General features: G+C 54.5%; 1 protein-coding gene across 1 annotated transcript in view; it reads left to right on the top strand.

The window, feature by feature from the left end:
- The window catches only part of Srrm4 (serine/arginine repetitive matrix 4), a 149385-nt gene extending 140334 nt beyond the window's left edge, over nucleotides 1–9051 (top strand). Inside the window, exons 11-13 of the mRNA XM_047562684.1 lie at nucleotides 431–541; nucleotides 1107–1247; nucleotides 2983–9051. Coding sequence (XP_047418640.1) covers nucleotides 431–541; nucleotides 1107–1247; nucleotides 2983–3280 — 550 coding nt within the window. The 3' untranslated portion in view covers nucleotides 3281–9051. The remainder of the gene's footprint in view (nucleotides 1–430; nucleotides 542–1106; nucleotides 1248–2982) is intronic.
- The last annotated feature ends 5370 nt before the right edge of the window (nucleotides 9052–14421 follow it).

Below are 14421 nucleotides of genomic sequence, written 5' to 3'. Positions count from 1 at the left end.
ACCTGGGTTGGCTAATTGGCATTTAGCATATACACCAATAGGCTAAGTGATTTACCTGAATTTACTTATTTGATTTACAACCTTATAAGGTAAATGCTATTATTACACCCATCTTAGAGATTAGGAAACAGAAACCCAGAGAAGTGAAATCACCTGCCCAAGGTCACACAGCTAATAAATAGCCAGGATAATAAGCATTCGTTCGTTCAATAAGAGGAAGTTGTTCATATTATTATTAACCACCCAAGGGTGATGGAATTTCATTCTCTGCGAAGGGCCTGGTTCCTCCGCTTGGCCTCCAGGGAGGCGGGGTTGCAGGGCGCGGGGGTGATGGTTGCCTAGGGTCTAGGTGAATAAAACGTCAGACATCCGGACCTCGCTCGCTCGCAAACGCTTAGCAGGCTCCTTAGGAGCTGTTCCCTCTTCCCAGGTCCTACTCCCGCTCTCCCAGCTATTCCTCCAAGTCTGGCAAGAGGAGCCCGCCTAGCAGAAGCTCTCGATCCCGCCGCAGCCCCAGCTACTCCCGCTACAGTCCCAGCAGGTACAGGCCCCGCCTCCAGGTTCAGGCCCCGCCTCCCAGGCCACACCCTTCGCTCAGATACTTCGCTCTGGCCCTGCCTCCCAGCCTCCGCTCTGCAGACCCGGCTCCCAAGCCCCCTCCTTCCTGTCCAGGTAGAGATGGGGAGTTCATTCAGCAGGCTTGCAGCTCTCTGTCCACTCGGAAGTGGCAACAAGGCCCAAATACCCGGTTCCTAATAACCCACCACAAACACTCCCACGGCCACACCCCGGGGACTCGGTGCCAGTCCTCGGCCTCCTCGCCCGCTCAGCACTACCTGGGCCCACCCCTGTGTTCGAAGCCCCCAGTTCTCACCCATGCACCGGACCCTCACCCTGCTGCGTTCGCACCTCTGTAAGGACCTCCCAAGGACCCCCCAAGGCCAACGCCCAGGTCCGCCCACGGTGCTGGCCAGCAGCCTGGTCGTCTTCCCTGGGGCCTGTCCTCTGCCCCAGTAGGGCGGAGAGGCCGGGTCAGGAGAAGGACGGGCGTGTCCCCTCTCCGACATGCTCACGGAAAAGCCCAGTAACCACGCGCACCCCTTCAGGGAACGGGACCCCAAGTACAGCGAGAAGGACCCGCGGCAGCCAGAGCGCGAGCGAGCCCGGCGGAGACGTCGATCCTACTCGCCCATGAGGAAGCGCCGGAGAGACTCCCCGAGCCACCTGGAGGCCCGGAGGATCACGAGGTGAGGCCGGGAGAACAGGGTGGTGCCCACCTCCACCTGCGCTCCCTCTCCCAGTCCCACCCGGTCGAACCCCAGACTCTCCTTCGGCCTGCGTGGCGCTAGGACTCCAGAACTCGGGTTCGCCCCTCCTGAGTGCTGAAACGAGGTTTTCCTTCCAAGCCTCCTGGGGGCGGAGTCACCTCCTGGGTCCGCCCTGCGGGGCCTGCAGGGGGCGGGGACGTGGGCGTGGTCTGGAACGGTGTGAGCCGGGTGAGGCGGCAGGAAAAGGGAAGGGGTCGTCCTGAGAATAGGGTGTGGCCTAGGGGGTAACTGGATCCTGGGGACCCCGCTGGGGGTTGGTGAGGCGGCCTGTGGAAGTCAGAAGGGTCTGGCCAGGGAATAGAGGCCCAAGCCATGGGCCAGGGCATGGCCTGGCGGTGGTGCCCCGGGGGCAATGGAGGCAGACCTTGAACCTCGGATCTACACACTCAGATGCCAGATTTAAATATTTCTATATGTGATTATACTCTGAACCAAGTGCAGAGAATGCAGACAAGGTTACTTAGGTGCCAAAGGGACTTAGAACGGGTCGTGGTGGGTAAAGAGGGGAACAGTGGATTTGGAGTTGAACAGAGGAATTTGGCTTTTCCTCTTTCTCCTCACCTCTCCTGCCCCTGAATTATTGGAGGAAATAACTCCCAGGAATATCAGAAGCTTGAAATGAAACAGGGCAAAACGATGGCAATGAACTTTGTACACTTAAATGCAAAACAGTCTGTGCCACCACTGTCATTGACCAAATGGTCAGAATAGGTGGATGGGGTTACCTGTCACAGGTAAGAGCTCAGCGAGGCATGAAGTCTGAGTGGTGATGAATTTCTCAGACCTGGAAACCTTGGAGAAAATGCTGCCCTACAGCTCAACCCAGAGAGCCCCAGGGCAGCAGGCATCCCGATGGTCCAGTGTGTCCTCCCTGGAGATGATCTGGAGGACGAAAAGAAGAGGTGACCCATCAGTAAGACCAGGATGACCAAATCCCCTTCTCAAATATTCCATAGAGCTTCCACTTGTAAGGGAGTCCCTTGCTAAAGATGTCCTTAGGGTCCATTTGAAGATACCTGAGATATGAGTGACATTTAAAAGGCCATCTGCTTTCCTTGGTCAACCCCAAATAACCCATTTTGATTAACCCATTCAGTGTCTCCCAAACTTCAGTCACTCATCAGCACCTGTACCGCACTTGCCGCATCTGCTTATTAACTGTAACATTGTTTGCTTAATTTCCTTTAAATGAACATGCCCTTCCCAGAGGCCTCTCCATGTATTTCAAAAAGAAACTTGATAACACTACAGTAAATGGAAAAATCAAGCCTCTCTTGTCTAGAAATAGAACCTACTAGAAATAGAAGGTTCTAGTAAAAGTAAAAATAGCAAATCAAAACTGCAGTTGAAGTTTAGCGGTAGAAATTCTGTTGCCAACTGGAGGCTCTGAGCCATGGCTTGCTTTGTGAGAATAATTTTAAAAAGAAAAGTGTGATTATCACTTTTCAAGACATCTCAGCATTAAGCTGAGACTTTGTCCTTGATGTTCTGGAGACTGCAAGAGAAGCAGAAAGGAGTGGCGTGTGGGTTGGTTGGTTGATTTGCGCCCCCTCCCCCAGGGGCTGGTGAATGCTCGCTCCCCGGGGGACAAGGCCCGGGCTGCCTGGTTGAGGCGGAGAGTCCAGCCCTGGCATCCTCTCTCTGATCTCCACAGTGCCCGGAAACGCCCCATCCCCTACTACCGGCCCAGCCCGGCTTCTTCCAGTAGCCTCAGCAGCACCTCCTCCTGGTACAGCAACAGCAGCAGCCGCTCCGCCAGCCGCAGCTATTCCCGCAGTCGCAGTCCCAGCCGCAGCCGCAGCCCCAGCCGAAGCTGCAGCAGGAGCCGGAGCCGGAGCCGGAGCAGGACCCGCACCAGCAGCAGCTCCAGCGCCCGCAGCCCCAGCCTGGGCTCCCGGAGCAGGAGCCGGAGCTACAGCTCGGCAGACAGCTACTCCAGCACGCGGCGCTAAGCGGGGGGCCCTCCCTTGAGCCAGTGCCAGGGGATCCCCTGTTGCTCGGCCAGCCTCCCCTACGGCCCGCCCTCCCTGCCTCCTCCCCAGTGACAGACACCGAGGTCTCCTGGACCCGATCCTTCCTGCTTCCCTGGAGAGGAGGAAACGAGGGGACAGAGGCTCAACCTCCATGTCAAGCTGCTAGGAGCCTCTACCAGCACCATCCTGGGGCTCAACTCAGGCCTGGGCACGTGGACAGAACCATGGTATTTTTGGCACACACCAAAAAAAAAACAAAAACAAAAACAAAAACAAAAACCATCCTTTAAGGTTTTGTGAGGAAGCAATGGGTCCATGACTCGAAACCTGGATCCTGGCCAGGGAAAACTGGAGCCAGTCCTGCTCATGGGATGGATGTACACAGAAAGGCCAGGGGGATCTGTCCCAGCTGCCCTCGTTCACTTGTCACCAAGTTCCATGGCTGGACTTCTATGGACCCCCGTGTAGGAGAGAGGTGAGAGAGGACACCGAGCGCTGATGAGGTCCCAGAGAAGCGAGGAGGCCTTCAGTCTCCCCCCAACAAGCCAGAGCAGAGACTGGAAGGCTGGCGGGTTCCAGAAGAGAGGAGCCGAGGAGGCAGACCTTGCGGTGGATGGGAAGCGTCAGGAGATGGGCGAGGCCTTCTCTGACTCTAGCGTAGAAGCAAAAATGCGTTGCTCATCTGCTGCTCCCAGGGGAAGCAGCCCAGAGGGTCCCTGCTACCAGGGGGCCGCACCACATGCCTCTGGGTAAGGTATCTCTGCCTTACACGAGATGCCTCCTGACTGCACAGGAGCCCCGCAGCTCCACAGGAGAGGAGACGGCGGCACAGCCAGGGCAGCCTGAGCTACAGCCCCACTTCCCAAATTTGCCTCAGCCCCACTAGCTGGCACCAACCTAATTCCACGGGACCATCTGCTGAGCATTCCCCAGGGCTGTGGCCGGCTGCCAGCCCCCAGCGCCAGCCAGTCTGGCCTTGCCCTCTGGCTGGCGCCTGCCTGCCCCCTCCCCACTGCCCAGGCTGCCACACCCTGGATCCTACCCAGGTCAGCCTGGTACCCACCCACCCACCCACCCACCTTTCAGCCTAAGCCTCTCAGGAAGTTTGCCAGGATGAGCGCCTCAGGCGGTTCAGGCTTGAGAGAAAAGACCCAAATCCGGAGAGTTTGCAGGCCAGGGGCTTGGGCGCACCACGTCTTGGGCGACTTCTAGCTTCCGAGGTTCCTCGTGAACTTGGGAAGGCTCCCCCTTCATGTCTGCCCTCACCCCACCCACCCAGCCCGGGGCCGGGCAGCACGGGTGAGCTTCCCTCTGCCTCACAAATACCACCAGCTGCTTCAACCACAGAAGACACCCAGAACAGGCAAGCCAAGGAGAAGCGCCTTAAAATAACCTCTCGGGCATCCCCCTCACCAGCTGCCTGGCTTTCCGGAGCCTTGTGGGTGAATTTTCAAGTTTGTGGTGGCAACAGCAGGTCTAAGACGGGGCATGTGTGGGGAAGCGAGATCAGGCATTCTTGAGTCTCCCCACCCTGAGGAAAATGTGGAAACACCCTTTCCTGGGCAGTTGGTGACTTCTCCCTCCCCAGTCTTTCCCATCATATCAGCACAGGGACCAGTGACTGCCAGGCAGACAACCTCCCTCAAAGTCCTCCTCCATCAGGAGAGAAGAGCAAGGCAGCCGCAGACCCGCAGACCACCCGGCCTGCCCGCCAGGTCTCATCCACGCCATCGCGTCACCAGAGGCCCGATGGCAGGTGTCCTGGGAGGGCATGTACAGCAACTGTAAATAACCCTCTTTCCTGCCCAGGAACCCAGATCTCACTCCCGTCTCCCTTTCTGGAAAGAAGTTTTCCAGAGCCACCAAACCTGCTTAGCAGGACAGCAACCAGAGGCCCAGGAGCTGCCTGTCCACTGTCTTCATTCAGACAACTCTAGGGGACCGTTTTGCCTGGGGCCCCTAAGCAAACCTCGTATTTATTTTATTTATGTTTTATTTATTTATTTATACGTGGATCTCTTTCTCTGTCTCTCACCATTGGCAGTATTTAATTATTTATTTATTTATATGAAGAGGATGTGTGTGTGTGTGTGTGTGTGTGTGTGTCTGTGTTTCTCAGGGTAGGGGGGGACTTCTAAATTATTTTTGTGCATCTTTCTTCTTATGTCCTGTCTCAATGGGTGTGACTTGGGGGTGGAGTGTTGGCCTTTTCCCTCAAAGGCTCAAAGCTAGGACCATCTGGAGCTGACCTGGACTGTACATGAGTCCCAGGATGGTAACTGAGCCCGAGAGCAGTGAGCTCCAGGCCCGTACCCCAGCCCCCTGCCACCAGCTGCCTCATGGAGGTGTCAGTGAAAATACTAATAGCCAAGGGGTTCATGAACTAAGGCCTTGGGTTCACTCATGGGGGTCAGCTTAGGTTGGGGGCCAGACTCTAAATTAGCATGTAAGTCAAAAATGCACAAAGTTGAAATCCCTAGGGAGGCTCCCGACTAGAGACAGATGCTCCATCTCCAGGTAGACCGACGAGCTTCAGTTGAGTACCTACTGAAGCCTTGCCTGGTGTCTGGGGCGCCATGATGGAAGAAATGGTTCAGTACAATATGGCGCCTGGATTGTTGAGGTGTGAAGAGGCGCTCACACCACAGGAATCAGGCAGGGATGCGCTGACCCAGGGCAGAGGAGATGTTCCTCCTGACCTCACTCCGGGGCCCACCTAAGTGGTTTCATGCAAGTTCCACATGGTTCTATGCTAAGTACCTCATTTCCCCATCTGCTGAGATTTGAAAGCTGCCCATTTGGTTTTCAGTGGATACAGGGGGCCTTGTCCCAAAGGACCAGCCATCCTGAGAGAGAGAGAGAGAGACCCACAAAAACACCCAGCAATGACCTTTTTCTGTGACCTCTATCTCTTGCATCAGAGGAGGACACAGACCAACTTCTGAAATTTGAGAATAAAACAAGATAAAAGGGAAAGCCAGATGTTCCTCGAGAAGGTCATTTCTGAGCCCATCCTAGGAACTAGGATCCAGAGATCTTTATCACTGACCAACTGGCAGTGCCTTCCGGCTGCTGGCTGGAGAAGGCTGGTGCCCTTTCTCAAGTCACTCTCCACTGCCTGTGGTGGCCAGACTGGCCTGGTCCAGCTTTGGGTTCATGAAACTTTTGCAACATTCTTGCTTGTTTCCCTGGCAATGTGACTACCCTGCTACTGGGACTCTGGTCACCTTGATTAACTAGAACTGTTGGTCCCTGGTGTTGCTGGACCTGTATCCTCTTCATCAATACCTTCTGCTTCCAGGAAATAGGACATACTGCTTGAAAGCTGCTCATAGCAAGGATTTAGCTCAAAATGGGAGGCAGATGCAGGCGGAGGTCAAGCCTCCTGCCCCCCAAGTCCTTTGACCCTCCTGCCGTGGGTGTGCCCTAGCTCAGTGGAACTAGGCAGATTGCTCCCTTTCTCTGGGCCCAGGTTCCCACCTCTGTGGACAAGGTTTGGAGATGTTGCCTTGAGGCCTGAGTCTCCAAAGACAGAGACAGTTTCCCTGAGGCTCAGAGGAAAAAGGAAAAGAGCTTTGAACAGGAACCAACTTCTATTAAACAGTCGCAACTCCTTAAAAAATAAAAGTAGAGAAAATTGTAATCCCTCGTCTCTAACCAAGAGAAGTTAGAGCTCATGACTCTCTCAGTCATGAGAGTCAACACCAAAAAGCAGAAAGTGAATCCCCTTCAGTCAGTCAGGAAAAGCCCCCAGCTAGGAACATTCTCGGTCACCCAGGTTGGACGGCATTCCTGTCTCGGTTTGCTCCCTTCTGGGAAGGACACTCGGTCTTTCAGAAGCAGAATACAATGAAGATGTTGGAAAGATGTCAAGGGTTCAGTCACAAAGAGCCCCCGTCCCTGGGTTGGCTCGACACATTCTCTTTCCCACAAGGTCTGATTTGTCCCCGATTGGTCTTGATTGTCCCCAAGATGACAGAAAGCCTTCCCCCCCCTTCTTTAGCCCAGACTCCAGCTTGTCTTCTGCTGGATTCTTTCCTCAAATATTCAAAATAGTCTCATGTGCCTGTGTCTCACCTTCTTGGCCCTCCAGCCGAAGAGGGCTTTGGGGTCTGATGATAAAATGACATCCCAAGTAGGAATCCTTAGGACACGCCTTCCTGAGCCTTGGCCAGGTCAATCCAACTGCCACACTGAGGCCGGACGTGTCCCAGAGCAATGATGTCCCCAGACCCCTCCCTTCTCCCTCTCCCACCAAGAAGTCAGTGCCAGGGATTCTGTTGTTACCCTCCCTCTGTCTCTGGCTGATTTTTGATTGTTTATACATTTGGATTTTTTTTTTAGCATTGTTGTTTTTTGGTTTGGGGGTTTTTGTGGGGGTTCGTTTTATTTTGTTTGGTGGTCTTTGTTTTGCATTGTAAATACCATGCTGGGGATCCCCTCCTGGAAACATGGCTTATTTAATAATTTATTTACTATTTATTGAGTAGCGTCGGGAAAGGAGCCCGGGCCACCTCTTCCCGTGGGGTGGCTCCGTCTCTCCGCCCCGGTGAGGCCTTGTGCCACGGGCCCATCTCACCCAGGTAATGAGGAGGAGAATCACCGAACCAGTTGGAATTGGCAGAAACGGAGGCTTCGGTCCTAGCTGTGAATCTCCAAAGCAACGAAAACACCGGTTACCTCCAGGAAGACCCCATTTCCATGGAAATTAATGGAGGAATCATAATGCCCGCCCGGGAACCAACTTCTATTAAACAGTCGCAACTCCTTGAAAAAAAATAAAAGTAGAGAGAATGAAAATTGTAATCCCTTGTCTCTAGCCAAGAGAAGTTAGGCCTCATCTTCTAAGGAGCTGAGCCAAAGAGACAGGCGTGGCCTTTCTCCGGGGTCCTCTGCCCTGTGTGTGTCTGTGTGGATGGAATGAGCCTTGGGCCTCAGTCTTGTCATCTGTAAAATGGGGGTTGGCCCGAGTGTTCCTGGCAGGGTGGGGAAGAGGGGATTCTAGCTCTGACGCTGAGGACGGCTTCCTGTTGGATTTGTGGCCCTGTGTCTTCTGCCCTCGGTTGAAGGGCAGCGACCGAGGAGGGAAGGAAACAGAAAGGTGGGGTGTGGGTTTCATCTGCGGGGTGAGGTCATGAGAGCTGAGTTCTGGTGTCACCTATGGGAGACCACAAGGCGTCGTCATCTCGATGACTCTCTTGGCGTGAGTTCAAGTGTTTGCCTTGAACTTCTCTCCAAGCCTCGAGGTCCAGAGCCATCCCAGGAGAGGCTTGGCCCTGCCCCGAATCTAACCCCTGTCAGTTGTCAGACCGTATCTTGTACAATGGTTCAAGTAAGCCGGGGACGTGGGTCCAACTACCGCTTTTCAGATGAGAAAACTGAGGCCTGGGAAGGGGGACCCTTGTGCCTACGCTCAGATTGGCTGGCTTCGCCCCACATCCCCTGGGAAGCTCTGTGCTCTGAGGACATTTCTCTATGTGGGGGGCTGAGACTCCCACCTGGGAAATACCAACCGAGAGGACCCGTCACCAGCCCAGCCTGACCAGCGTCTGCCCTGAGCGTCCACATCAGAGGGAAAGAAACTGCTGTGTCCTCTGGCATCCTGCGACCCTGCCTCTGCCCAGCGACGCAGCGGCCGTGGCTGGCTTGATGTCTGGTCTCCGCGACTAAAGCATAACCTTCCCGGGGGTTCCGATTTTTCAGTCTGTATGGAACATGTCTGTTCTAATTAAAGGTCCCATGGTATGGTGTTCTCAGTCCACGCGGTGTCCTCCTTGTCTACGAGGTGGCCAGAAGCAGAGAGGAGGGAGGGAGACGGGGATAGGGGGCTTTTACACGGCTCCTGCCACCTGCCATTGCATGTGAACTGGGAAACAAACCCGCAAGCACCTGGGTTTTGCACGTGCTCACACGCAGGACCCACAGACAGCACTTGATGTGCATGATCCCAGCCTTTGCTTCGACCCTCTAAGGTAGGAATTAGGGTCGCCGTGTTACCAGAAAGAGAAACCGAGGTCTGGAGGAGTACTCACTTGCTGGAGAACCACAGTCTGCAAAATCAAAGGACAGGGTGACACCAAACCCAAGTCCTCACCTTCTCTGCCCCAGAGTACCTCGGTTCGAGCAATGACAGCCAGTTTTCTGTAGAATTATTTTTTGCCTTGAGACCTTAAAGGCTGGTGGGAAGTTCAGTGCCGGGCACAGATTTGAGCGTCCCAAGATCTGAATTCAAATCTAGACGGGACCCCGGCGGGCTGGGTGGCCTCAGTGTTTAGTCTGCTTATCTGCAGAATGGGAAGACAGCAGCCACTTCCCTGGGTTACTGAGGGAACCAAGTGAGGGGGATTTTTTTTTTTTTTTTAAATGGTGCTTGGAAGAGACATTCAAAGAATGTTCCTGAACCCAGTCACCATTTCCTAAACCTAACCTGAGCTACGGTAATGGGGTTCCCGTAGAAGCACAAAGTCGCCCCCCTGGAGCAATGGGGACCTGGGTATGTCCTCGGTGTAGAATCGACATGTTTGTTTCTGTCCAGGGCAGGAGCTGAGGAGCCCCGGGGGCCAGGCAGGCAGGGGAGAGGAGAAGATCGGGTAGAGACACCTGGAGACAGGGGACGGCGAGGAATCTCAGCTCACGTCACAGCTCCCAATATTCCACAAGAACCTGATCTCTTAGATAAAATCTTTGGATTTTTCAAACATCCAGGGCTTGTTTTTTGAAACACTGAATTCCAAGCACATGTGCGTAAGCCCTCAGGGGTGATGGCGGATCCTCATCCTCCGGTGGCCTCACCTCCATCCCTCGGGTTCTGGGGAGGTTGCCCCAGCCCCTCATCCAGCACACAGCACCCCCACACCTGAGCTGGTGAAAGAAGAACACAGCTCACCTGTTTGGGCCAGGCATCCTGCCCCATGGAAATCTGCCCCGAGGACCACTGGGGTGGGAGGACCCCCTGGGAAAACCCAGGGCTATGCACCCCCCACCCGGTCCCCATGCCCCTCCCCCTACACACTGACGTCTTTCTTTCCAAACAGGCTTGAGTTAGTAACAACCAGTGTCTTCTCCCATGGCTTCATCAGTAAATAATACTGATTAAGAATAAAAAGAACCTCTTAGGGATGAATTATCATGTGCCATTTGCATCTCATTTCCAAAGCACCCCGCAGACCCATTTGACAGAAGACAAAAGTTGAGGCTCCCAGAGGCAAGACCCGGCGGCAGATCCAAGTCCGCAGCCTCCAAGCCCACTCTGTGGCACCTCTTTGCCCCCAGGGATGCACACCTCAGCTCCGACGCCCCCCTCCGTAAGGGCTCTGGTGACTTTTCTTCCCCAGAGAGTGTAGCTGCCAGGAGGCTGTCCCGTGACTGACGTCAGCTGCCCCCGGGTGACTCACGGAGAGGCCTCGCCTTCCCAACTGCAGGGATCCAAGTGTTTGTTTTCCCAGTGATTGTCCTGGACAGGTGCCCCGCCCGCTCCTGCCCCAGCTGTCCTGCTGCAGAGCGGGGACCTGCTTCTGGAGATGTGGCAGCAAGCATCCTGGTGGGGGGCAGACACCCGTGTTTCCAAAGGCTCCCGGGCATTCTGGAAGGAAGCCAGGCAGGAGAAGCAGGTGGTTCCCAACATGCCGTCCAGCTCTGACATCCGGCAGGGCCCTCTGAGCTGCCAGCGAGGACACCCAGCCCTGATGCGGGAGCTGCTACCTGCGGGGCATGCGTCCAAGGGCCTCAGGTATCTTGGGATAACTTGTCTGTTCATCCTCACCGCGTCCCTCATGAGACGGATGCTCTTTTTTGGGGGGGCGAGGTAATCAGGGATTGAACTCAGGGGCATTCACCCACTGAGCCACCTCCCCAGCCCTATTTTGTATTTTATTGAGGGACGGGGTCTCTCCAAGTTGCTGAGCGCCTTGCTAATCTGCCGAGGCTGGTTTTGAACTGGAGATCCTCCTGCCTCAGCCTCCCCAGCCGCTGAGATGACAGGCGTGCGTCACTGCACCCGGCAACAGATGCTCTTTTGATGCCCACGGTAGGCATGTAGAGACCCAGGCACAGACAGGTGGTCCCAGGGGGTAGGACGAGGGCGGGTCCCAAGAGCACCCACCATGGCCGTGGAGGGTCAAGAAAGCTGTCCCAGGAAAACCTGACCTCCAGGCTCACACTGGGCCCTGAGGAGGAGCCGGCCAAGGAAAGACAAGGGGCTTGGGAAAGAAGGGGAGGGGCACTTCTCAGGGAGCCGCTGGGTGTGCACAGGGCCCCTCCCCCCGCGCTGGTTGTTTTGTTTACTGCCACTTCCAGGAAACAGGGCCCTTCTCAGCCTCATGTGTCCCCATGTGCTCAGCAGAGAGCCCTGGCATGGGGCCGGCCGTCCAGTGACGGCATCTGCCCAGGACCGCCCGCTTGGCTTCCTTCTACCGCTCATTCATCTTTGAGCTGGTTGATTTTTCATTTATTGGAGGAGTGGGAGAAGCTACTCTGGAATTAGAAAGTGGCATGGTTTTTACAAGGAGTAGCTGAATGCAAGGATTTGGGGATCAGAAGACCTGGAGGTGAGCCCGACTCCGCTCCCGCCTTAGCTGTGTGTCTGAGTGTAGGTGACTCAGCCTCTCTGAACTCCAAGTTCCTTACTTTCCAATGGAGACCATAAAAGCATCCATCTCCTAAGACTGCCGTGAAGATGACGAGAGGGGACGCAGGTAAGTCACTAAGCCTGGCCAGTTGGTAGCAGTGTCACTGACACAGGAAAAGGGGACACAGGAGGCCTGGGTGAGCTCACGGCAAGTCTCTGGGAGGAGTCCAGGTCACCTTGGCAAAAGGTCCGCCAGTCTGTCTTGTCGTCTTTCATCACCTGGAACAACACATTCTCAAGCGAGGGCGCTCCTACCTCCGCCCTGCGGCGTCTCCCCCACTCGGAAGAATCCAGAGCCTCCTGGAAACTCGGCCAGTTTCCTGTGCCCATCCTCCCTCACGTTCCACCAACCTTCTCCACCTGCCTTGTCCTGGCCTCAGACCATCGGTGGAGGGACGAGGGGTGCGGGTCATCCCCGTCCACTCAGGGAGGGATCCCACCTCTGGTCGCCCTCCTGCCTGGAATGCTGGCCCTGATCCACTCGGTCGCTGCAGCCGAGCTACAGCCAGGTGACGCGGGCCAGGTTTTCCTTGGCCAAGGAAACGGGTCAGATGCTTCCTCAGGGTGTAACACTGGGTCCCTTTGACAACTGCCTCTCGGATGGAAACCCCAGATAAACAACACCAGCCACGACACAGAGAGGCAGATCGCTAAGTGGAAACGGGTGTGCAACAGGCACACGCACACACACACACACACTCACACACACCCCTCCCGTGCTGGAGCTTCCCAGGGTCAGAGAATCGTGGGAAATCCCAAAGTTTATGGAGGAGAATCTCAGCATTTTAGTCCAAGGTCCCCATCAGCTTCCAGGAGTTTACCTTAACCCTTTAGGACATTGCAGTTCATCTGTCCTCATTTTTTTGGCTATGGCAGAGATTTTAGCTCCTTTCCAATATCCATCCCCCTTTCATCCAGGTTAACAAATTCCCCCAAGTTTGAACAAGTTCCCTAGCCACCCAGGATGAAGACTGCATTTCCCAGCATTCTCTGCAGCTAGCTCTGGCCACGTGACTCATTTTAGCCAATGAGCTGTGGGCAGAATTTTGTGGGCCTGAACTCCCACAAATTGCTATAGAGGAGATTTGCTGTGTGCTCTTTCGTCTCCATTCCTTGCTTCATTTTGCTGGCTGGGATGCAGATGAGATGGCTGGAACTCAAGTGACTCCCTGGTTCACGAGGTGGCATTGCAAATGGAGCTTATACAGACGGAGTTCTCTGCCGGGACTTGGTGCGGCAGGGGCATCAGACCGACAGTGGCTAGAATATCTCTGAACTTCAACTTTAGGAAGAAATAAACTTCACTTTTGTTTTGGCTGCTGTTAACTGTGTGGTTCACAGCTGAGGCTAATTCTAGCTCATATTCAAGGTGAAGACAGTCCTCCAAAGGAGAACTCCTCCTCCTCCATCTCCTCCAGCACAAGTCTTAGAGCCTGCTCAGGATGAACTCCCGAGAGCTGTCACTCCCAGACCTAAAAGAACATTCTGGAAGGAGTTGCCTGGTGTCATCACCAGCTCCTGCTTGGACCTCAGAAGAATCCAAGAGGGGCGCTGGAAGGTTTGTGACCTTGAGCCTTCAGTAACAAGAAGTCACAAATGACCGTGTCTGGAAAGAACAAAGGTCTCTCTCACTGGCGTCCATTGGGAGCCAGCAGGGACAGTCATTAGCATGTGGGTAACGATGACGCTAATGATCAGGGTGCCCAGGGAAAGACAGACCCCCTGAGGGCCCAGGCTGCGTGGAGCCAGGGGTTTCCCATGGCCCATTCATGCTTTGAACCGGTGGTGACACACGCAGTCACAACCTACTGGCCACAACTCACTACAGGGCTTCTCCCAACCACGGTGACCTCAGAGAGTCCAGTGTGAACCATACTCGTGTCCAGATAGTGGGAGAAGGAGAAAGCAGAAATGTTTGGTGACCAACACTGATAAAAATAACCAATTAGAACAAATTTAAAAGATTTTTAAAAATGAAAAAAGAAAACCTACAAATGACAACAGGGTGTCAGGTACTGTGACAGGTCCCAGTAGCACAGCGACTACTGGGACCATCATCAAAGGTTCCACTGTCTGTCCTCGGGCAGCTTCCCTGCTCATGGAGGGGAAGACACAGACAGAAAACGAGGGAGGAGAGAGAGAACTCCCAGCCCGGGGCAAGAGGGATGAAAACCTTTAATCCAGCAGAAGGAGAGAAGGTGACCAGAGCTGGAGAAGGTTTCTCTGAGCAGGGGAAGTAGGAAGAGATCAGGCCCAGGGAGACCTGGGGAAAGATTCCAGGCAGTGGGGACACCACCTAGCAATTATTCGGGGAGATAGGTTCTGTGTTATTTGGTTTTCCATTGCTGTGACAAAATGCCTGATGGAAACAGCTTATAAAGAGAAAAGGTTTATTTGGCTCATGGCCTCAGAAGTTTCAATCTGTGGTTGTTCGGCTCTGTTGCCTTTAGACCTGTGATGGGGCAGGACATCATGGCAGGCAGCACCTAGCAGA

Source organism: Sciurus carolinensis, chromosome 8, assembly GCF_902686445.1.
Source record: "Sciurus carolinensis chromosome 8, mSciCar1.2, whole genome shotgun sequence".
NCBI lineage: Eukaryota > Metazoa > Chordata > Mammalia > Rodentia > Sciuridae > Sciurus > Sciurus carolinensis.
The sequence above is the reverse complement of the archived record's forward strand: the minus strand, read 5'-3'. Positions and strand labels throughout refer to the sequence as shown.